We start from the raw sequence: 22,111 nt of genomic DNA, 5'->3' as shown, positions 1-22,111 counted from the left end.
AAGCCAGGTAAGGATGACCTCGTACAACATTCATACAAAGCAAGCTTGCTTGCCATCGCTTGTGACAAATGAACTGGCCAGAAAAAAGTTTGCCATCAGGCACTGACTTCCCCCAGCACCACCTGACCAACATGAAGCACTTTCCCAGCTGTGCTTCAGCAGTGGCACTCAGAAAAGAGTTATTATTTCTAGCCACAGTTCTCTTTCCTTCACTTTCTGGTCTCTATTTTTTTAGACCTTAGTGGAAAGTCGTCAGAGGACATAGGCCATGCTCTTAGCCTGAAACCAAAATGTCTGGTCCCTTTAGACAGGAAAAGAAACACCTTCTTAAAAGAGTGTTATGTTTCAATAAAGCACTCTTTTGTGTTGGCCTTCATCAGTGGTGAAATCTCATCCAGTCTGACAGTATGAAAGCCAAGGGGCTGCTCCCCAACAGGTCAACAAAAGTGCTGCTATATTATTTATGCAGCGGCCTGTTTCTTGGGGCACTTAAAAAAGAGGTCAAGGTTGTCCATCAACAGTGTATCTGCAACATTTTCCCAACAGCCATCAGTAAAAGTGCCTCATGAGATTTTGACAGGAAGCTGGATTCTGGCTCTGTCAGCAGTGACATTTGCAAGGGATTGGTGATAGATTTTGTGGTGCCAGTTTATCCGGACCATCTTGGACCTGTTTCTTCATCTTGGCTGTCTGATTCAGCCTCCACATTTCTCATCATCACCATTTATTGGGACTGACTATTTTGGCAGAGGAGATGGTCCCAGTCAGTATGGATGACACTGGAAAAGCTGGAGCTGGAGCCAAATCCTGAGCCCAGTTTTTAATTGGGAAACAGTTCAGCTTTCCTTACAGCTCGCTGGGGGCCACAGCACCTTGTGGGGTGATCTGTTGCTCACCACTGAAATGCAACCACTCCCAAGGTGAAGAGCAACAACACACTGAATGAAGGCCAAGAGAGGTTGTTGGCCAAAGACAGAGCAGAAAAGATCTGGTATTTTAATGTATGAACACTGAATGTGTGAGATCTCTCAGGGAGACAGCTAGGACTCACACTCAACAAGCTTGGGCAATGTAGAGAGCTCCTACATGCATTCTCAGCCTCCCATGATTTATGGCAAGCCTTTTGACATTTGGTGTTCATTGGAAAGCCCGGTTGCCCAGAGCCCAAGAGTCTCAGCTTGCCTTTCATGCCAGAGAACAGCATGTTCCCAGCCCTGCCAATTCCAGAGGAAACAAGCCCCAAGAGTACCTTAAAGGCTTGGACACAAATAGCTCCCACTGTGTATTATTTTCAAGCCAGTCTCATGATTTTGCAGGCCTGACTCATTCCGGGTAAATGCCGAAGGTTACTCACACTAGTCATCTGTAGGCAAAGAGGAAAGACCTTACTGGACTTACACCAGCACAACTTTTACTGCTGTTTTAGGGCACAGAACTGAGCCAGATTTTCAGGTCCCTGACCCTGGGATTTGTCCTAGGATGTGCTAGAGGACACACCAGTGAAAAGGTGTGGATCCAGTTCTGTGCATAGTGCTGATGGCTTTACATAACCATCTCCCTCCTGAGAGCTGATGAGCACTTTATCCTTCCCAGGCTAAGGCCAGGTGTCAGCAGAAGACTGATGGACTGCCACAGCAGCTGGCCCATGGGTAAGCGTGCCACAGCACAGCAGTGGCACTGTGGCACACTGGACAACCAGGTCCACCAGGACAGCTCACATCAGGGCACTGCTGCCCTCCGCCACAGCTAGAGCCGCCAGCAGCTCTGTACCACTGCTGTGAATGCTGAACTGTTCATGATCATATTTTGACTTAACCCATGGAGAAGCCTCAGGATGCTCAGTCTGGAGAAGCAGGAAGGAGGAAAGGAGCTATTATAAGCCCGGATTCCCTGCAGAACCTGTTGTCTGCACTGTACATGGCAATGCCCAGCACAGGAGCATTTGCCTGCATCTCTGTGATCCAAGGATGCTCTTCAGCAGCAGCAGCGCTGAGCCCCAGCCTGGCTGCAGGCTGAGCCGGGAGCACCATCTGCCGGCTTCAAAAAAGCGAGCTGGCTCACCACAGGACAAATTACAGGGTAATTCAGAGCTACGTATGCCGCTGCACGGTCATTAGACCGCATAGCAAATTGGAGATGAGAAAGATCACATGATTGCATAAAACCCTGAGCTAAACCTTTTCTTGTCCGTGTTACAAAAAGCACTCCAAACCAATCAGTCTCTCTGCACTAGAGCCGAGGTAAATTGCTTGGGTAAAGGATATCCAGTTGTAAGTCAGCTGGAGCTATTTACAGCTCCTGCAGAGTTTGTGGGCAGTTTAAGCTGAAAAGGGTCGAAGCATATCACTGGGCAGTTTTCTTAATAAAAAGGATTTATTTTCTTCAATTTGAAATGTGGGTTTGTTTCCAAATATACCTAATAACAGTAATATTTAGGAGAGCACAGAGAGCCTGAAAGGAAAAAAAAATGTATGTCTCTGGTGCAACAGTGGGCCATTTTAAGCAGTTCCCACATAGATTTTTCTTGGGTTCCTCAGGTCTGCCAAAGACCCAAGCTAGCAATTATTTACATCACACTGCTGAGACATCTTCCTGCTTTACCTGCCTCATCCTTTGGTTCACTGGGCTCCACACACCTCAGACCCACAGCCTTTTACTCCTCCAGCTACTAATGCTTCTGGCCAGTATAGAAGGCTATCTCTGCCTGGTTTTATTTTTATCTTTTTTCCATGCCCCAAATCTTTATATGCAGGGGCCAAGCATGTTCCCCCATTGAGAAGCAGAGCCCTCAGGGGTACTGAGGAGAGGCTCTTCTTGCAGAGTTGCCTGCACTGATGACTGTGACATTCACTTCCCAAGACCCTGCGCTTGTCTGTGGTGTCCTGAGCTCTCTGAAGGATGGTGGCAGTGCCCAGGATGAGCAGTAGTGTGTGGCCTGGGCTGTGCTGGGGAGTGCTATAGCTGCTATTCCCATTGGGAGTGTGTTTTTCCTTCGAGGTGCACAGTGACAGGAGCAAGGTGTGGCTGGCGAGCGGCCAGGATATGTTGCTAGACTTGGGAGCTCAGTATGGTCCTGCTTGCCTTCAGGGTTATCTCACCCCCTGCCAGCCAGCCAGGAATGTGCTTTGACTCGCTCAGTCCTGCTCATCCTAATTATACCTTCCTGGAGAGCTAGACATAAATCCCCACCCACCCTCACAGGTCTTCTCCAAGCTGATCATGCTTGCCCTTTAATGGCACACCTTTTTCCTTTGATTCTCATCCCCAGCTATTCCACCTCTCAGCACTTGTGTCCCTTTCCCCCTTGCAGCCCTCAGCTGCCGGGTTGGTGAGTGCTAGAAAAAGATGTCCTGGGCTCATACTTGCTTTCTGGACTGTCAAAAGAAATACTCTTATGGCCAACACAGCTTGAGCCTATGCAAGTCACCACCATGGTAAGTCAAGACTGTTCAGAAGGAATATCCTCTAGTACTGTAACTGAGAATATGTGATAAAGGAATTGTTGTAGCCCAGGCTAAGGACAAACAGGAACTTTTGAAGTGCTTTAAGGTCACCTGCGCGAAAGCACAGCCATCTTCTACATACCATGGCTAAAGAGGATGTTTCTCTAGACACCTTTGACTTTCCCTTTGAAGCTGATGTAAATAATTTTCTTGTGCATACCTTAAGCCTTTCTGCAGCAAGTGAAGAACAGCCCAAACATCTGAGTCTTTCCCCACAGTCTGGTGGAAGGCACTTCCTATGGGATATGTGGTGGACGTGTCCAGTCATACAGTTCACTGCAGGAGGCAAGGATCCACTGAGCTGTTTCTGCATGAACTGTAAGGGGAACCTGCAAGTGTGGGAATACATTCAATACTGGTAAAGCACAGCAAACCTCAAGGGAAGCTGCTCAGCATATGTCACCCATGCAGAGAGCAGCGTTAGGAAACATAAAGGTTACAAAGTCAAGTTTGCAGCAAAGAGGCCATGGAGAGGTTTATGTGTCGGGGTGTGTCTATGCTGTCGTTAGTGGCACAATCTCAGATTGATATAGCTAAAAAAAATATAAACAGACAAGCTTCTGGGCACACCGGCACCTTTCCTGTCCTTTCAGAGCCAAAATGCTTCAAAAACATGTTTGCTTCTTCCACTGTATATCAGTTGATCTAATAAAAGCTATTACCTTTCCCAGCCTTTGTCTGCCTTTGTTTCTGGAACCGCTTGACTGAAGGACCAGAATAGCACGGGGCATGTTCAGTACAGGATTGCAAACAACACACTTTGGGGATGTTTTGACAGGCATTAGACACCATTGAAGCTGTACTTAGCTTTTGCTAAAGGCAAAGCTGCAGTCAAGTCAGTGGAAATCTGCTTACTGCAATGGGAAGCCAGACCTTCCTGAGTCTTTTTCAGCTCTTGCAGGGTTGAATTCTGTGTGCCCTAGACAACATACATTTCTATAATTTGATCACATACCTTTCACATATCTTTTAACATAAGAGACTTTGAATTCTTTCTCAATCTTTCTAATTGTCTTTTTCTTACCAAAAATCTGTCATTTGGGCACACCAGGAAACTTTTGAGCTATCTGTGAGCCAGACTTGGAATTTTTACCCCCAGTCCTTAACCACATTTTTCATATCCATCAATAGCATTGGTACCAGCGTGGAAGACAGCAGGAGCGTTACTCTTTCTGTGATTACTTTGTACTAGCTCCTTAAGGACAGTTCAGATATCCCTGTTCTCTGGAAATTAAACTTGGACATCTTATATTAATGTTTTGGGTTGGGTTTTTTAACAAATTACCATAGATGGCAGCAGGTTCTTTACCTCCTGTTGTCCTTAAACCCTGTCTGGCGTTCTGCGAGATTGAGCAAATAGTCAAAACTGCATTACAGCACTCAGTGCAAAGGTCAGTAGAGATCTGTATTGGCCAGGAGGTCAGATGTGACAATATACCAGTCCTTCTGGCCATAAAGTGTATTTTAATGCTCTTTGGGGCCATTTTAGAAACTTTACAGAGCTTGTCAGGAACAATAACAAAATTTGAGGAACACTATAAAACAATTTTGCATCTTTAGAGAGTACCTCATAGAGCCTATTAAACAGCCTTTGAGAGCTGTAATTAAACCTTTGAAATACGTCTGGGACAGTTTTGTATCAGGCTTTGCCTCCAGCCCCTTTGACTTGAAAACACGTGCTTGTTTCCAGGAAGATGGCTGTTGCATTTAACTGAAATTAGAAGTTGACTGGAGGGGCCGCTGGCTGTGAAACACCCTGGTGCTGCTGAGGCTGCTCTGAGCTTGGAGAAAGGCCTGGTTGCCTCTGGTAACAGCTAATAAGAGAAAGTAAATTCCTCCTCTTTATTTAGACCCACTTACAAATATTTATTTCCTCATTTTTGCAATCCTGTTACTTAATTTGTCTTGGCATAACAAAAATAGCTCACCCCATAAGCCTAATAGTGTTCTTCCTTTCCAGTTGGTTGAGACATGTCTCAAGTGTTGCATGTTTCAAAATGCTATCGCTGCTGGACCTGAGGAATTAAAGAACTCTGGTTCAGGAGTCCTGAAGCAGGCATTTGGGGACATACAAGAAATAACTAGAATTCTTCTCCCTGCCCTGGGAAATAAATGCCAAGTGCAGGATGGCAGCATCCCCTGCACCTCACCAGCACTGCCCTGGTGGGGCTGAGCCCCTGCAGGGCAGGCAGCCTCAGCAGCCCTTCAGCTCCTCTGAGGCAGCATCAGCCTCTGCAGTTGCTCTCTACACTGGGTCAGGGTCAGTCTCTTGTGGGAGGGAGAGCACAGCCATTAAAACCATTGAATTAACCCACCAAAATCACTAAGCCCTGCTGAACATCACAGCATTGAAATTCTATTTCCATATAATAAATAAATAATAAAAAGCTTATTTCCTTCACCTTCCAGTTTCTGGTGGTTTACTTTCTACTAGATAAATCTTCAAGCTTTTTCTCATTGTACATAATACCTTAGTCTTTAAAGTGCTCACAGCTCCTCAACCTAGAGCTTTACTTACTGCAAATACCCTCAGCCTTGCTGGGAAGCACAGCTGGCCCTGGGATCAGTAATTACATTTTCTCCTCACCTAGGTCCTTGAAAACTGGTCAGCCACCCCTAGGGTGAGAGCTCTGGGTCAGCACCCTGAGCAAAGGTAGCATCTTGCCAGCAGTGCTCTATGTGCTGTACCCTGCTTGTACCCAGCTGGATCACCATGGCTTGAGCAGAGCTGGTCTCTGGCAGGGGATGGCCAAAGTCTAGCTGAGAGCAGGGCAGGTTTCCCTCCCTGAAGCTGCACAATCCAGGAGGGATTTCCATCCACCTGAGATGGCCCCAAGAGCTCCAACCAGCCCTGCCTGATGACTCCACTGCAGACCCTCATTCCCCTTCAAATCCTGCCCTGGTCCAGCTCTTCTGCCCAGCACCTGCACCCCAGCTGAAATGAGTTTGACTGGTCTTAGCCCATGGTTTAGCTGATTATGTTCATAGCACAAAAATGAGCTCTGTAGTGTGGAGAAGTTGCTCCTATGACACTGGGACAGTGTGGCACAGGGGATTCTCTTGAGCTGGGGCTGGTCAGAGTGGCTTTGGTGGGCAGTGTGACAGTAACTAGGATGTCCTATGTGGCCAAGGGCACAGGCTGGATGCACTTCTAAGTAGCTCCGGCAGCTATTGGCCTGGAATATGGTGTCACTGAGAAACTGCTGACTGTCCCAAACCAAGGACCACCTCCCATGGACTTCATAGGAAATCCCAAAAGTCAAAAAATAAGGAGGAATGGGAAGGTTTAATCAGAGGTCTTTCACCTGGAATGAGAGTGACATGTTGCAAACAGGAGGTGGAGAACAAAGAGTAGGTCACCATCATGAAGGAGGAGCGGATGGAGCTAGGAACTGGTCCTGATTTTGCCTAAATTCCTTGGGGAGACTGAGGCAGAGATGATGCTCACTTATCTGTTTCCCAGACATCTCCCTGAGGGACACTGCATGGCCTCCAAGCAGTGGGCATAGGCAGCCCAAACCCAAGCCCACCACCCCAGAGCACCCAGCACACTCAGCGATGTCTCCAATTCAAGAGGAGGCGAGGGCACGCTGAAAGCAGCCCTTCCAGTTGCCATTGCAGGGGATGGAGAGGCAGGGCAGTGTGGTGGAGATTGAATCTAGTGATTATTTAAGGGATTTGCTGTCTCTTTCGTTATCCTTCTCTCTCTGTTTTTCCCTTTCTTTCTTTATTTTTTTTGTTTTCCCCTTTTCCCTCCCTCTTATCCCTTTCGTGGTGCATTTGTCTTCGAGGAACCTGGGGTGTTCTTTTCATCAGTTCAATCTCTCTCTGGCACTTGAGTCCTGATTGGCTGAAGGACTTAGGGAAAAAAAAATCTTTAATTAAGTAGATAATCTCTTCTTAGGAAGTTCTGCGGCTCCATTTCACCAACCCCCTTTAGCTCTTACTTTAGGATTGGTTACCCTTCGCAGAAGTTGGGATTCAGGAGGCATACGCCTCTTCATCACACTAGGACCGCCGGGTGGAAAATAGCTCCATCCCTCCCCTAATTCTGTTGTGTTTCCTTTTTTTTTATTTTCTTTTTCCTCTGGTGGTACCCAAGTTTTTTTTAGGATCTTTCTCTCTTGTTATTTGGATTTTATATTTCACATGGACCCTTATCTGGGCATCTTCTTCCTCACCCTCTTCTTCCAATCCTGCTGTACCTGGTGAGTATTGAGAGCACCTCAGTCTGTGTCACAGGCAGGTGCTCTTCCTGGACACCCTAAGAAAATTCTTCTTCACCTTCCTAAATGTCCCCTTTCCCACTTAGCTCTGTTCTAGCCTTTAATGGGACCATATATTTAACTAAGTCCCAACACACTCGTTGGCAGAGAGGTTAGATCTAGTTTTCCCCTGCACCTCCCAACAGTAACTATATGGGCCAAATCCTGAGCCAGGGTAGAACAGAGTAGGGGAGAGTGGAAGCAGAGGATCTAGTCCCTCACTTCCAACTGGGAAGATAACCCAACAGGAAAGCCAGGGATTTCTGTTTCTCCAAAGACTCACCGACAGCTTGTCTCTGGTCTTAATCAAATCAAGTGGGGCTTCTCCTGTGCTCCCCAAATAGGACAGTCCCTGATTAAGAGCTCAGCGCCAGCGGGGGTGAGTTAGATCTGCAGGAGCATCACTCCGGATGAGCAGCCCGAGACCCGGGCTCCTTGGCAGGCACAGGGTCAGGATTACACATGTCTGAAATGCACGTATTAGGATTCCCTGGGGAGAAGCTTTTGCTGTAGAGATTGCTATAGCTTGGTTCCCATCCACCTGAGTCCCGCCAGACCAGCTCCCCTGTGTGCAAACCTGCAGTCATCTCCTGTGGGCATCCTGCTCTGTCCCAAAGATGGTTTTAGATTTGTTTTATAAGGGTAAGCAGAAAGGCATTACAGCTTCATCAAATCTCATCTCATTCCTTACAAGATGTGTTTATACCATACCCAGATGGACTAACGTGATCTGCCTCTGCAGGTGTTTTTTCCTTTGGTGTTTTTACTGAGAAGTAGTAAATTTTACTGAATTTATTCTCCATTTCTGTAATGCCCTGGGGAATCTGCTTCGCAGGTAACGGAGTCATCACTAACAGCAGGGAAAGTCTTCTCCCATTCAATTACCAAAATCCCCTGCCTCCCCCATAGCAGATCTCCAGGGTTATTACCATGGATGGAGAAACCAAACTTACAGAGAGAGAAACTCAGGAGTAAATGGGAACTCGCTCCTGTTAGGCTGGGAGTGAAATTTATATTCTTGCAGAGATTTTCTACTCCCTTCATTAAAAGAATATGTGTCAATTTGTATATGTCTAAATATTATACAGCACCAAACTCCAGATAAATCTCCCTTCTGGAAAAAGAGGAATATGTACTTTATGCAGAGATAGGTGAGAACTCATTCTGATTTTATCTTTCTGCTGTCTGTATCTTGCTTTCCTCAATATAAACAGGTTTAGAATACATTATTTTTTTTTAAATCAACATTTTAAAGAAACAGTTCAAAGGGGAGAAATTTCAGAGCACAAAGGAGACTTAAATACAGAAATCCCAGGCATTTTCAATGGAAATCTGATGTCTAAATTCAGTCTGCCTTTCAGAAGTTTTTATCTAAGAGGAAAGTTTATATCTATCAAGAAAGCGCTGTTTCTCTCTGCATGGGGCTCATCGGTCATGATTTCCTAAGAGAAAGTGAAATTGCAAACTTTATTCAAAACTATCATATTACAGATCCTGCCCCTTAAATCTTGAGGAAAAAAAAAGCAAGGTTCGTGGGAATAATACAATCATCTGCTTGCAATTTTTGCTGGTCTTCTTTATCTGATCCAAAAGCTTAAAACACAAGAAGACAGTTTCTTCCTATGATTCAATTGCGAGAATTGGGAGTGGGAGCAAATATAGTTCAACAATAATGGTTTATATGTATACATGTGGCCACTTCCCATCTGTGAGCATGGATTAGATTCTGCCGTATTAGCTAGGTTGAATGGTCAGTGTGTTCCTAGATGAGCAAAATGTCAGGGTTGCATTTAGGAACCTACAAAGAAATAGAATAGGAGAGATGAAATAGGATAAAAAAGTAAGGTTCCAAATGTTGCTGAGTTGCTGCCTGTTCTTCTGTCCTGTGGGAATAATGTATCAGTCTCTAACACAGCAGCTCATTTCTGAATGTTCTTTACATTTCATCTGTGCCATTGCCTTTAGTTTTTGGTGTCACTGGTTTTCTAACAACTTAGAGGAGCGGTACTTGAGAATGAAACCCAGATCCAAAGCGAAATTGTATCCATTTTCTGTATTTGCAGTAATGTCATTAGTGTAAATACAGCTTTATAATTTTCTGAAGAGCTGAGCCAGTAGCACAGTGGCATGAGCAGCTGATAAGTTATCAAATACTTTAACAGGAGGTTTCGTAAGGCTCTTGGGGCATATTAAACTGAGGAGGGAGGTGGTGTTATTGCTTAAAGTTGCAACTGAGCAGAAATGATCAGAGGCTTATTAGCATTTGATATGTGTAAAATATAATGGGACGGCTGCTTGGCAAGGTTATTTCTTTTCGGGTTCAATAAGATTGCAATAGAGAACTCCTGCTATAAATATTAATTAGCTTTGAGACAATTTCCTAATAACAGGTGCAAAGAAGAACACTTGCACTAGATTTGTCTTTTATTAGGATGTGTGGAGTTGCTGTGAGGGAAGCAGCGTGCCCTTCCCAGGGTTCTGCATGGGCTGGGAATAGGGCTGAAGAACTTGGTGGGACTCCTTTCTCTACCTTCTGATGTCTGTCTCTGCTCCACTTCAGTCCTGTAGCACTGTGCTGGAGTTTGAAGGTAGAGGGAAAGAGGTTCAGATATCTAAAACCCTGTGAGCTTTCTTAGATAAGGGAAATGATTTCAAGTGGTTCCTTTGAGTGTGTGATTTCAGAAAGTTTTAAATCAGTGTGGTGACACTGAAGTCGTGGGGGCTGGTTTACACCTGCTGTGGATGCACCTAGCTGGTTAGTTTTTAGCTTTACATTCCATTTTCCTTTACAGTGGTATGGAAAATTAGTAGAAATAAACTAAATAAAAATCACACTACAGAGACAAAAATGAAGAGAGATTAATTTTCATAGTGACTCCTATTCATAGCACAGGGATGACTCTAGTAGCATTAGCAGTTTTGCACCACATTCGTGGCTTAATTACTCTCTGCCCTTGCTGGAGACTGTATTCAAAAGAGAGATGCATTTTGCTTAGCTAGATCATATGAGCAAAGACAAAGAGCACAGACTTTGTCTCTGTTGTTATCTTTCCTTCCCTCTCAGTGTAAAAATGAAGAATTTCAGCTAGCCTCCAGCCATACAACAGTCCTGTCTCCCCTTCTCCCAAACCCACTTGCAGCTGCAGGAGTTAAATGTGGGGGGTCAAGTGTACCAATCTAAATGAATCCTTTACTTGTCTAAGTCCTACAAACCCACCCAGCAGTGTGCTTGCCTGTTGATCAGAGAGCTCAGGGAAAATGCCTTCTGTCTCTCTGACTTAATAAAAATAGAATATCCTGCTGGGAAATTGCTACTGTACCATTTATTCAGCTGCAGGTGATGAACCAGCATATCCTGAACTTGGCCTTTTTGTGAACCTTGAGGTTTATCCTGTGAGGAACAAATCCTCTGCTTCAATGCAGTTATGTCAATTGACACCTGCTAACAGGCTGGTTTGCTGTAAACCCTGAACTTGTGGATTACTGTCCTCCTCCTAAAGCTACCCTTCCAACTGCTCAGATGTTCCTAATCCAAGATGAGGCCAGCAAGGGTTTGAAGCAAGTCCTTCTTGCACACTGCGAATTCAGCTTTTCCTACCCAGGTAGGAAACAAAGCAGATGGGATGTATCTCTTGTTTTGGCCACAACAGCAAGATAAGAAAGGACTTGCAGTTCTCTAGATCTCGCCTATACAGAAGCATTTTGCTGGGGCATTCTCACAGCTGCTACCAGGGGCTCAGATTCACACTGACACCATCCTGAGTGTGGTCCCCATAGCAAAGCGCTTAAGGTCAAGGCAAAAGACGTGAGGGAAACCAGATGGAAAAATGACTTGTTCATGCTGCTCTCCAGTTGCGTTAGGATGGGGACCCATGGAGCTTACACAGTCTGAATAGCCCCAGGTTCATGGCCCTGTGTGATTCAGGTCACCCAATGCTCTAATCACCCGGCTACAGATGCCGTCTCTCCAAGTCCCAGGAAATATTTAATTAGCTGTACAATGCAGAAGCAGCTCCCAAAGGAAAATTCCTCTGCAAAACAGCCATCGACTTCGTGCTAAAGTATCCACGGGAGCTGGAGCACAGCTGGGTCTGAATCCCAGGCCTGGAACAAAGGGAAAGGATCTCCTGCTCTCGCAGTGCTCTGGCACAGCCCTCTCCCTCCTGTTCTGGCGCAGGGGAATCTTTCCCAATGCAAACTGCATCAATACGGATGAATTTCCACAAAAAAAAAGTAGACTTGCTAGAGTAAAACTTTGCAAAGCAGTTCTCTCAGTTCTGACTAAACTGAGCAATAGCAAAGGGTGGGTTTCTTGTGATTTTTACCAAGCTAAAATAATATCACCTTTTCGTGGTGTACTTCAGAGAGGACCTCTGAGGGCAGTTCTAGTGCAGGTGAACAGGCTCGCCAACCACAGGAGTGGTTTTCCAGGGCAGGGAAACGCCCTCTCTAAGTCTCTAATGCATCTGATGTCTGAGCACCAATCCTGCCACCCTGTTTGCCCCCATGTGCATGGCACGGCTGCAACATGGCTACACTTTGTCCCCTGGTCAGAGATGGCAGCGCCTGCTCCTGCCTTCCCTCGCTGGGATGCATCCACATTCTCCATGCTGGATTTGTAGCAGAACAGGACAGTGCCTTTCTCTCCTTTACCAGGGGTACCTGTGGCTCCAGATAGCATCACTTGAAAACACACAGGGAGAAAAGCCTTACCCTAACCTGCACCTTTCTCCTCTACACCGAGCCATGGTCACCCAGCTACTGGGATTTTCAGGGAATAGAGAGGAGTTAGAAAAAGCAGCAAACATCACCACACACCAGGTAGCCCCAACTGCAGCTTGGCACTTGCTGCTCCACTCAAGGGGCAGATGTAGATTAAGGCTCTGTAAGGGCTAGCTGAAAAGGAGTGGCATCCTTCACTGGGAGACATTCAGCATTTGGAGCAGACCATAATCTCAAGAAGCCCAGTTCCTCTCAGTGCCTGCTCTAGCTTTTTCCCCACTCGCTCACTCCCTACAAGGTGAGTACTGGATTCCCAGTGGTGGTCACTGAACCCCATAGAGTCCTAATGCTGACTGACATTTGCACTGAAATAGGCTTTCTTGCTGGAGGAAGAGACTCAGACCAGCACTGGCTCTGCTCTGCAGGACCCTGAGGAGAGTGATGAAGACCAGCCTTGCTGCCCTTGGAGATGATCCCTTCACACCTTCAGTGGGAACTCCAGGAAGTTGTTCTGGCTAGAACCTCACACCTTCCCCTTGTACCCTTCACTGCCCCCATGCAGTGCCCAGCAGGATGGGGAGGATAAGCCTATTTGTCCTCAGCTACCACTCCAAGAGGAGAGTGCGGGCAGCCAGTGTTGGCACCACAGGAAAACAAGGGACCGTGAGCTGAAGGGATGCTGCCAGGAAACACACTGTGAAGGAACAGTGGTGTGACCTCCTCCTTCCCCTGGCATAGTCCAGCTCCTGGCACTGGGGGCAACATTACCCTGAGTTAAGCCAAGCAGGAGCATGGTATGGTAAAAAGCAAGGCTGGTGGAATAGAAAAACACTAGAAAAATGGAGGGATTGGCATGAAGGGTGAATGTGCAGGGAAAAGCAAAAGGAGGGAGCAGCGGGGGGTTGCAGCCTGGTTGGAGAAGCAGGGTGTGCGGAAAGGAGAAAGCAGCATCCTGGCTCGAAGGGAGCAGCAAGGGGAGAGACCAAAAGGTGCCTGCAGCCAGGAGACAGGCAGGCTGTGGGGGCGAGAGGAAAGCCCTGGGATGCCAGGCATTCCCCAGGCCCCTCCACCATCACCCCCTCCCTCTGACACCGTCTCTGTCTTCCAGGTCAGTGAATAATTTCCTGATGACGGGCCCCAAGGTAAGAGAAATCCCTTTGATCTCTGTCGCTGATTCCACTAAACCCAGGAGGGAGGGGCTGCTCCTTCCCACTTCTCTCCACCCAGCCTTAGCCAGAGCTCCCCTCACCCCCGTGTTTCCAGCAGCAAGACAGGAGCATCAGGAGTGACCTGCTATGAGCTGCAATTCCTTGGGCTCCCCAACCAAAGGTTCTTTTAAGCTGGTTGGGGCCAGATTTTGGAATTTGTCTGCTGGCACCAGCTGAGGGTGTCACTTGCCATCTATTGCCTCCTGATGATCAGGTTACCATCATTCATCAAGCTGGAAAGGTACTTTCCATAGCCCTTGCAGAACACACCTCCCCGGGGAACACAACTGGAATGGCCAGGACCTTGTTCAGTATTTCTGACCCCATGCCTCCTTGCACCCCTCTTTCAGAGGCTTTTTTTCCTAGCCAGGACACACTGTAAAATTCACCCCATTTTTGTCCTGGCTGTTCTCCAGGAACACCTCCAAGCCCGTCTGATTCTTTCTACAGGTCTTAATGCTATGGTAGAATGACCCTGCCCCAGAGCACTCCTGCCCCCCTGGGTCTGCAGTGAAGGAGAGGGCAGGCTGGGGCAGCTGCTGGCCTGGGGCTAAGTGGTCTCTGAGAAGGCTCTGCCTCCTCTCACACTGGGGAGATAAAGGGTTCCCCATGGCAGGGCTGGCACACCTCCTAAGGTGGCTAACAGCCAGCAGCTCAGCCTTCTCCCCTGGGAGGCTGAGCCTCTGACCCAGCATAACACAAAATACATTGGCTGCTGTTAGTGCTCCCCAGGGAGCCAAGCCTGGAGACCTCAGCTCTGAATATCTCATCTCGGCAAGATGGCATGCAAGTCATTCTGGATTGAAAGCGAGCCTCCTGGGGAGCCTGGGGCCATGTTCTGCCTGTTGTTTCACACTGTGCTTCACCATCCATCTAAACCCCAAAGCAGCAGGGCCCACAGTATGCAGCACAGGACAGGAAAGCTACTCCTGCATAAGCCCCGCTGTTGGGGCTGGTGCTACACCAGCTTTGCACTGTGTGTAATGGAAACTAGAGCTGCTGAGTGACTCTCCTAGGAGGAGCCTGGGGACATTCCCATCCTGTCACCCACGGGGCTTGTCTCTGCATGCTAGCCATTGCACCCAGACTATGTTGCCACCCAGACACCTGAGGGTTTGCCCCATTGTTAGTGGGGCTGAGCAGGGCACACACCATTCCCCTCCTGACCTGCTGCTGTGCTCCTAGGCCTACCTCATCTACTCCAGCAGTGTGGCGGCGGGGGCGCAGAGCGGCATCGAGGAGTGCAAGTTCCAGTTCGCCTGGGACCGCTGGAACTGCCCCGAGAGGGCACTGCAGCTCTCCAGCCACGGCGGGCTGCGCAGCGGTAAGGAAAGCATTGGATACCACTACCGGCACCCCCCCCCCCTGCAGGTTAGGGCCGGGGGGACCCCTCTCTTCTCAAGTGCCTCCTCTTTTCTTCCCCGTCCCCACCTGGGGTATGCCTCTCCCAGGAATGCCCAGGGGTTCTTTACAGGAGACAGGCCTGCGTGTGGAGGGACTGGCAGCAGACAAGGGGACCAGGGCCCCAGGCAGAGGTGGACAGAGGTTTTAGAGTGGGGTCTCGTGGAGGCAATTACAGCACAAGGTAATGCTCAGGGACTGGGATCAGGTCCCATCAAAGTTATCTGCTCAGATGCAGGCCTTGCAGGTATTAAATGAGAGCCAAAGGCTCAGTGAAGTCAGATGACTGCTACACTGATCTGGTGGGTAGGTGTATGGTCACTGCTCTGAGCCCTGCACGGTGTCCAGCAGAAAGGAAGACTCAAGAGGGCTGTGGGGAAGGAGCTGTTTGATCCTTGAAGAGGGCCGGTTTCCCTCTGGGGTGTGTTAGTGAGAGAGGGGGACATTTGGCTCTATTGCCACTGCCCACCACCCACAGGGACAGCCAAGTGTTAAGTTTATCTGCGCTCCTGGAAATGGCACGAGTCAGTCTGATTTGGATTTGGGAATTTCTGTCTTTGCGCAGTTCAAGCCAAAACAAAGCTGATCTGACACGTAGGGCTTCCTCTCCACTCCACAAAGCCCTGCCCATTGCAGGTCACTTTCTACACTGTCTCCTGCATGGCAGGAGTCATTTCCAACACTGGTCTCACTGTGGAATCCATTCTCCTTGTACTCCCACTTGGCAGCAAACCGGGAGACCGCTTTTGTCCATGCCATCAGCTCCGCAGGCGTCATGTACACACTGACCCGGAACTGCAGCCTGGGGGACTTTGACAACTGTGGCTGTGACGACTCCCGCAATGGACAGCTGGGTAAGGAGAGGCCAGCGGCCATCCCTCTTCACATCCCTGGCAGCAGAGACAGCTCTTCTCTCCTCTGCTGAGGCCTTCAGAAACAAACAGCTCCTCTTCCTGGTCCCTGCACCCAGAAGTAGTGCCCAGAGCAGAGCTTTGCCTGGCTCAAACCAAAGTAGCTCTGTGGAAGATAATGGGGCCACCTCCAGTTTACGCCAGCTGAGGCCAAGCCCTTGATGTTTTCCATTACTTTCTAAATGAGCATGAAAGCAGAATGGGGTGGCAGTTTTTCTGGCTCAAATTAAGAAAAACTCTGTTTAAGCTGCTGGAGGGAATGACTGTACCATAAGGCAGAGGAGAGGATCTGATGTCGTGCATCTAAATGGCAGGTCTGGTTAGAGCAGTGCTGACCAGGTACCTCAGGAGTCCCAGGGTCAGCAAGACCAGGGTGGCCCCAGAGCAGACTTACCAGGAGGGAAAGCAGGGTGGCACTCATAAAGCCCTCCAGTGTTTGCCAGCATGGCAGGCACACGACAGCACAGCCAGGAGAGCCACTGTGGTAGCACACAGCCTTCATCCCGTTCCCATCACAGTGGTACCCAGGCCTGCAGCCACTAAGGAATCCTGTGTAGAGAACCCCCAGCTGCACTGCTCCAGCTCTTGGCTCAGCTTTCAAGGAAAACATTGACATTTCAAGTCTTTTGTTTTGAAATGAAAGATGTCTAATGTCAAATTACCAAATCTTTTAAAACCTTGCCTCACCCAGCAGCGCCAGAGTTGATATGTGTCAATTTATGACAAACTCCCCTGGAATATCCAGTATTTAACAAGTTGCTTTATTGGCGAATAGTTTTAAAACAGGCACTGTGCTTAGGTGTCTGAGATGTGAGATAGCCCATCTCTAGCACAGCAATGACACACCAAATTCTATCTCTTCTGGAAAACTGAGTTAGTCATGCTACACTTCCTTGCTCCAAAACAGCTGTTTTTATGAAAATTTTCCACTATAAACTGAAAACCTTGGGAAGCAAAACACTTGGGTTTGTCTGAAACAGTGTGATTCAATTCTAAATGCCATTGTGCTGAATCCAACCTGGTGAAAGGTTTGCATTCTCCCTTTGGTCCCAAGCACTTTATTTGGACTTCATTATCCACTGTAATTACCCGCCTCCCATGAGACACCCCTGCCTTTCCCTGAGAGAGGGGACTGCCATGCTCTGGTGAAGCCCCAGGCCTCTCAAGAGAGGCTCAAGGCCATTAAACCACAACTCCCAAGATGTACTTCCAAGGTGTGTTAGGGTCAGAATGTTCCAGACCTCAAATCTTCATAAAGGATGTGGCTTTCTTCTCTAGGAGGAAAAGAAGCAAACCGCATGACATGTTTCCAGTCAGCCAAGCTGTTACCAAGCTCCCACTCAGGAAAAGTACCCTCCGCATCTTGCTATGCAGTTTCCCAGTTCTGTGTTGATTCCTTTGTTTCTTTATGGTATTTGGAAAATCAGACAGACCCTTCTGGGGCCTGATCATCAGGATTCTGGGTGTACCAAAAAGAGGGCCTCCTCGATATGTGTGTGCCAGGCAGGGGTTGTTTGCCAGCAGAGGGGAATCTGTTGTCTCTGACCAGGATGCCTCCACCAGTTTGCTAATCCATGTTAGCAAGACGGTGTTCCTGCAAGTCAGACTGAACCAGCTCAAGTCAGGGTTTGAGGGAAGTTGATGAAGACCCAAAGCTTTATCAATATAGCTGCTAATGCATGATAATGAACAGCTTCTGAATCCTGCTCCATAGAAAGCCCAGAAATTCCTGAGTTTGTCACACAGGGCATTGCCTGCATGAGGCAATGTCCTGTCCTACTATCCAGGCCTCAATAGAAATGTATGCGCTGAAGGGGAGGGAACTGGGGAGTACAAGAGGCAAAAGGCTGGATTTGCCCACAGCCTCCATTCCCTCCCCTCACTTCTGAGACCCTTTCTCATTCCCAGAGCCACAATCCAGGTAGGTGAGGGGCTGGCTCCCTAACATCACACATCTCATCTTTCCCAGGTGGGCAAGGCTGGCTGTGGGGAGGCTGCAGCGATAACGTGGGCTTTGGGGAAGCCATTTCCAAGCAGTTTGTGGATGCCCTGGAAACTGGACAAGATGCCAGAGCTGCTATGAACCTGCATAACAATGAGGCAGGTAGAAAGGTGAGCCCCATTCTCCCCCCAGACCTGAGAGTGCATACCAGATTGGCTCTGGCCGTTCATTGTGCACAGTCACAACTTGCTGTGGCTGAAAGCACATGTCTATTAAAAACAACCACCCTGTCAAGGAGAAGGAAATGATAGCAGTGCTGACGTGATGGGTGGTGTTTGTTGTAAGGTAGCAAACCTTCCATGATTACACTGTTAGTGGCTTCTTGCTGCCCTCTTTCTCCTTGTTCAAGTAGAGGTGTACCATGGAGAAACAAATGTGTGAGCTTTAAGCCAACAACCCCTGGGCAGGACCACTGTGCAGGGAGGGTCAATGGCAAACCTCTCCTGAAGGGCCTGGAGCCATGTTTCTCCACGTACCGCTGCATGAAATGACCCCTCTAGGCTTTTTCCTGAATCCCCTCTCTCTCCTCACCCTGTAGGCTGTGAAAGGGACCATGAAGAGGACTTGCAAGTGTCATGGTGTGTCGGGGAGCTGCACCACCCAGACCTGCTGGCTGCAGCTGCCTGAGTTTCGGGAGGTGGGCACTTACCTCAAGGAGAGGTACCACAAAGCCCTGAAGGTGGACTTGCTGCAGGGCGCAGGGAACAGTGCTGCCAGCCGGGGTGCCATCGCCGAGACCTTCAGCTCCATTTCCAAGAAGGAGTTGGTCCATTTAGAAGACTCTCCTGACTACTGCCTGGAGAACAAGACGCTGGGGCTGCTGGGCACAGAGGGCAGGGAGTGCCTGAAGCGGGGCAAAGCGCTCAGCAAGTGGGAGAAGCGGAGCTGCCGGCGGCTGTGTGGGGACTGTGGGCTGGCAGTGGAGGAGAGGCGAGCTGAGATGGTGTCCAGCTGCAACTGCAAGTTCCACTGGTGCTGCGCCGTGCGGTGCGAGCAGTGCCGCAAGCGCGTCACCAAGTACTTCTGTGTCCGCAAGGAGAAGCGGGAGCGCAGCAGCGGCGGGGCCGGGCGCAAGCTCAAGAGAAAGCTCTAACTTGTTTCTGCTCCTCCGTGGTCCCGTCTGCCCCTCTCCTCTCCTGCCCTCCCCATCAGCTCCCAGCACCATTTCCTTTGGCTTAGTTGTGTCTCATCCCCAGTGCTGCCACACAAGGGGCTGGGTAAAGAGCTTATATGAGACCCCAGGCCTTAGCCATACACAGCATTTCCCATTAGTGTAGTGGGTGAATGACTTCTGGGAAGACCCTTACGTGCTAGCAAAGCAAGGTGAGATTTGGTCCATTCAACTCAGAGTCACTCTATCCAATGACTATGGTTTTCTTGTTGGAAACACAGGCAACCTCAATGGCTCCTGCTCTTTTGAGTTTGTCTGTTCCCCAACAACCAACTACTCTGGGCTTTTAAGTGAGATCAACACTTAGGAAAGCTCAAGGAAGCGAGATGGCGCCACCAGAGTTGAGAAACATAGAGTGGTAATCTCTACACCAGAAGATATTTTTAGTACCCTAAAAAAATAGAGGAACTAAAATAAAGTTGTTACTGCCTTTTATTACATACTACATTATGAGGGAATAGAAAAGGTGTGCAACTCGTTCCTGCAGTACGCCAGCCTCCACAAGTCCCATAGCATCACTTCCCATCCTTTGACAGCTTTGCTAAGCTCTCCAGTGCTTTACTTTGAATTTGAGATGGCAGCAGCGAGACTGAAACTTCTGCTTGATCTGCCTACTAAACAGCCGTCCTAAAGAGAAGTCCCATCATGGGCTTTTAAAATGTTTTCTCTATATCTTAGGAGCATCCGGGTCTGGTCTCCCTTTTCACCCCAGCATCCCTGCCAAAGCCCTTGGCTGATGCCATAAAGATGTCCTCACAGTTCTCCAGTCCCTCTTTCCTCCCATATCTCTCCCAGAGAAGAGCTGCCAGCTGAACCCATTCCCCACCTCCTGGTGTACTTGCCGAGCACTCTTACCCTATCAGCTAACTAACTAAATACTTCCTCCTAGTCTGAGAAAATAATGTCAGTTACTATTTAATGGTGTAAATAGGAAAGTGAAGCACTTTGAAGTTTAATTTATTGCACAGTTACTGTGATGTATACATAACAGTTTTTCCTCTACCATTTATTGTATATATTCTATAGGCTAAGCAAGAAGCAGGAAGATTTGGTTGAAGCATCTCTGTTCCCTTGCCTTGGTTGGGGTAGGGAGGGAAGAAGCTGTCAGCTGCAGGACCTGGGGAGGCTCACTGCACCATCACAGCAATCTCCCCTGGCCTATGAGGTCATCATCTGCTTTGCTGTTTGAAGTGTCCTTTAGCCAGATGAGAAGCCAGCAGAGCTAAGTTACTCGCCATTAGACCTGTCTTGTAGCCAGTATTTGTAAACCAATAGCCAATGCAATAAATCAGTAGCCAAGTGCTTGCAAAAAGTTATTGTGTCTAAGTAGTTGGGTGTCTTGTCATCTAGTTGTGTGGATGTATGTGTATGGATGTACATAGTTATAGTGCTGGAGAGTAAAACCCAGCTGCTTACTCATCTGTTGAGCATCAGAAGAGCTGACCAGTTCTCTCCACGCAGCACAACCTCAGGCCCCACCAGGAGGAGAACAGGTCTGCTCTCTCCTTGAACTCGTTTGAGGTTACATCCAACTGCAATGCAGTTGCCAGGAGGGTGGGTAGGTGGCCAGGCAGGGGCCCAGTTGCCCACTTCAGGGATGCTACATTGAAGACACTTAGCAGTCTGTATGTCTCTTTTAGTTACCAGATACTCCCTTGATCATAGGACTACTTCATTGGGAGTGGCAGTTTGCACCTAGGCAAGCTGGGGTCTCACCAGAGCAAGAGCATTCATGTCAATCTGGCCCTTCAAAAATTGCAGTAAACAATCTTGGCCCATTCTCAGGGCCTTCCCCTTCACACACAAATCATCAGCTGTTTGAATACAGGTTCTTATTAATACAGTGACTTCACCCTTGGTCTCTTTTGCATTTCTGTCAGCAGTTACTTCACCCATTGACATGGTTTAGTGGTGGTCTTGGCAGTCCTAGGGTAACAGTTGGACTTTATGGTCTTAAAGGTCTTTTCCAACCTATTTGATTCTGTGATTCTATGTCCCTGTGGTGCGAATGCGTCCTTGGACAGGAAAGCAAAGCTATGGCGAGAGCCTGTCACTTAGCAGGGAAAGCTCCAGCATGGGCTGGCTTGAGGACCACTGCAAGGCAGAGGACAGCTTATACCATGTCCCTCTGTGCCCACCATTCCATGGCCAGCTGGAAAGGTAAGAAAAGGAGAAGATGTGGAAGCCGTTTCCCATTTCCTCCTCATTCAGCACATCATAGGGACAGTGCCACCCTATCCCTCCCCTGCCAACAGTACTGCCCCACACGATTGCCTGTGAAGGCCATGGCAGAGCCCAGGACGTGCCCGCTGGGCGCAGTGCCTCCTGTCGGCGCAGGGGCGGCGCGGGGAGCGCTGCAAACACAAGCCCCACGGCCACACGCTCCTTTCCCTGGGCGAGCACAGCGACACCGCAGCTGCAAAATGTGCTGACCTCAGCAGCAGGTCGGGGCCGCAGGGTCCCCCCTCCCCGGCGCAAGGAGCCCCGAGCGGTAAAAGCCCTGCTGCCATTGTGCGGCAGGATTGGATGCTTCCATGTATTCATTTCGGTTTAATGAAGGCGCATTCCTCAGAGGAGAAATATTTACATTCAGCTTCCCAGGTGGTCACCTTCGCCCAGATGACACACAAACAGGCAGCCCCCCGCTCCCTTTTCCAATCCAAACCTCTTTAGAGGGCTCGGGGAGGAGGGGAGGGGGGCTGCTGGGGGGAAGCAGAATAGAGAAGGGAACAAAATGCTAATAAATCAGCCAGCCAGCCCTTTTCCCCTCCCCTCTGTGGAGTCAATGGAAAGTGTCATTTCACATGCTAATCCCCCTCCGCTCTCTTCACAACACCTTTTCCGAAAAGTGTTTGGGAAAAGTCCTTGTGGCCCGTTTACAGCTCCCTGCCGCTTTCGGATTCCTTCTTGTCTAAGGCCGCGGCCCCC

General features: G+C 48.6%; 1 protein-coding gene across 1 annotated transcript; it reads left to right on the top strand.

The window, feature by feature from the left end:
• The first annotated feature begins 6,813 nt into the window (after window positions 1–6,813).
• WNT8B (Wnt family member 8B) lies at window positions 6,814–19,105 on the top strand. The gene is made up of 7 exons (XM_034061341.1): window positions 6,814–6,854; window positions 7,616–7,711; window positions 13,599–13,632; window positions 14,884–15,022; window positions 15,828–15,953; window positions 17,980–18,122; window positions 18,551–19,105. Exons 1-7 carry the CDS (start codon window positions 6,814–6,816, stop codon window positions 19,103–19,105), a joined length of 1,134 nt encoding a protein of 377 aa, XP_033917232.1.
• The last annotated feature ends 3,006 nt before the right edge of the window (window positions 19,106–22,111 follow it).

The sequence above is a fragment of the Melopsittacus undulatus genome, chromosome 4 (genome assembly GCF_012275295.1).
Source record: "Melopsittacus undulatus isolate bMelUnd1 chromosome 4, bMelUnd1.mat.Z, whole genome shotgun sequence".
Lineage (NCBI taxonomy): Eukaryota > Metazoa > Chordata > Aves > Psittaciformes > Psittaculidae > Melopsittacus > Melopsittacus undulatus.
This window is presented reverse-complemented; position numbering and strand designations above follow the sequence as displayed.

Coding starts and splice junctions, on each gene's coding strand:
- WNT8B (XM_034061341.1), top strand. CDS start 6,814: ATGAGAGTGACATGTTGCAAACAGGAGGTGGAGAACAAAGA. Junction 6,855..7,615: donor CAGGAGGTGGAGAACAAAGA/GTAGGTCACCAT, acceptor AGTTTTTTTTAG/GATCTTTCTCTCTTGTTATT. Junction 7,712..13,598: donor TTCCAATCCTGCTGTACCTG/GTGAGTATTGAG, acceptor TCTGTCTTCCAG/GTCAGTGAATAATTTCCTGA.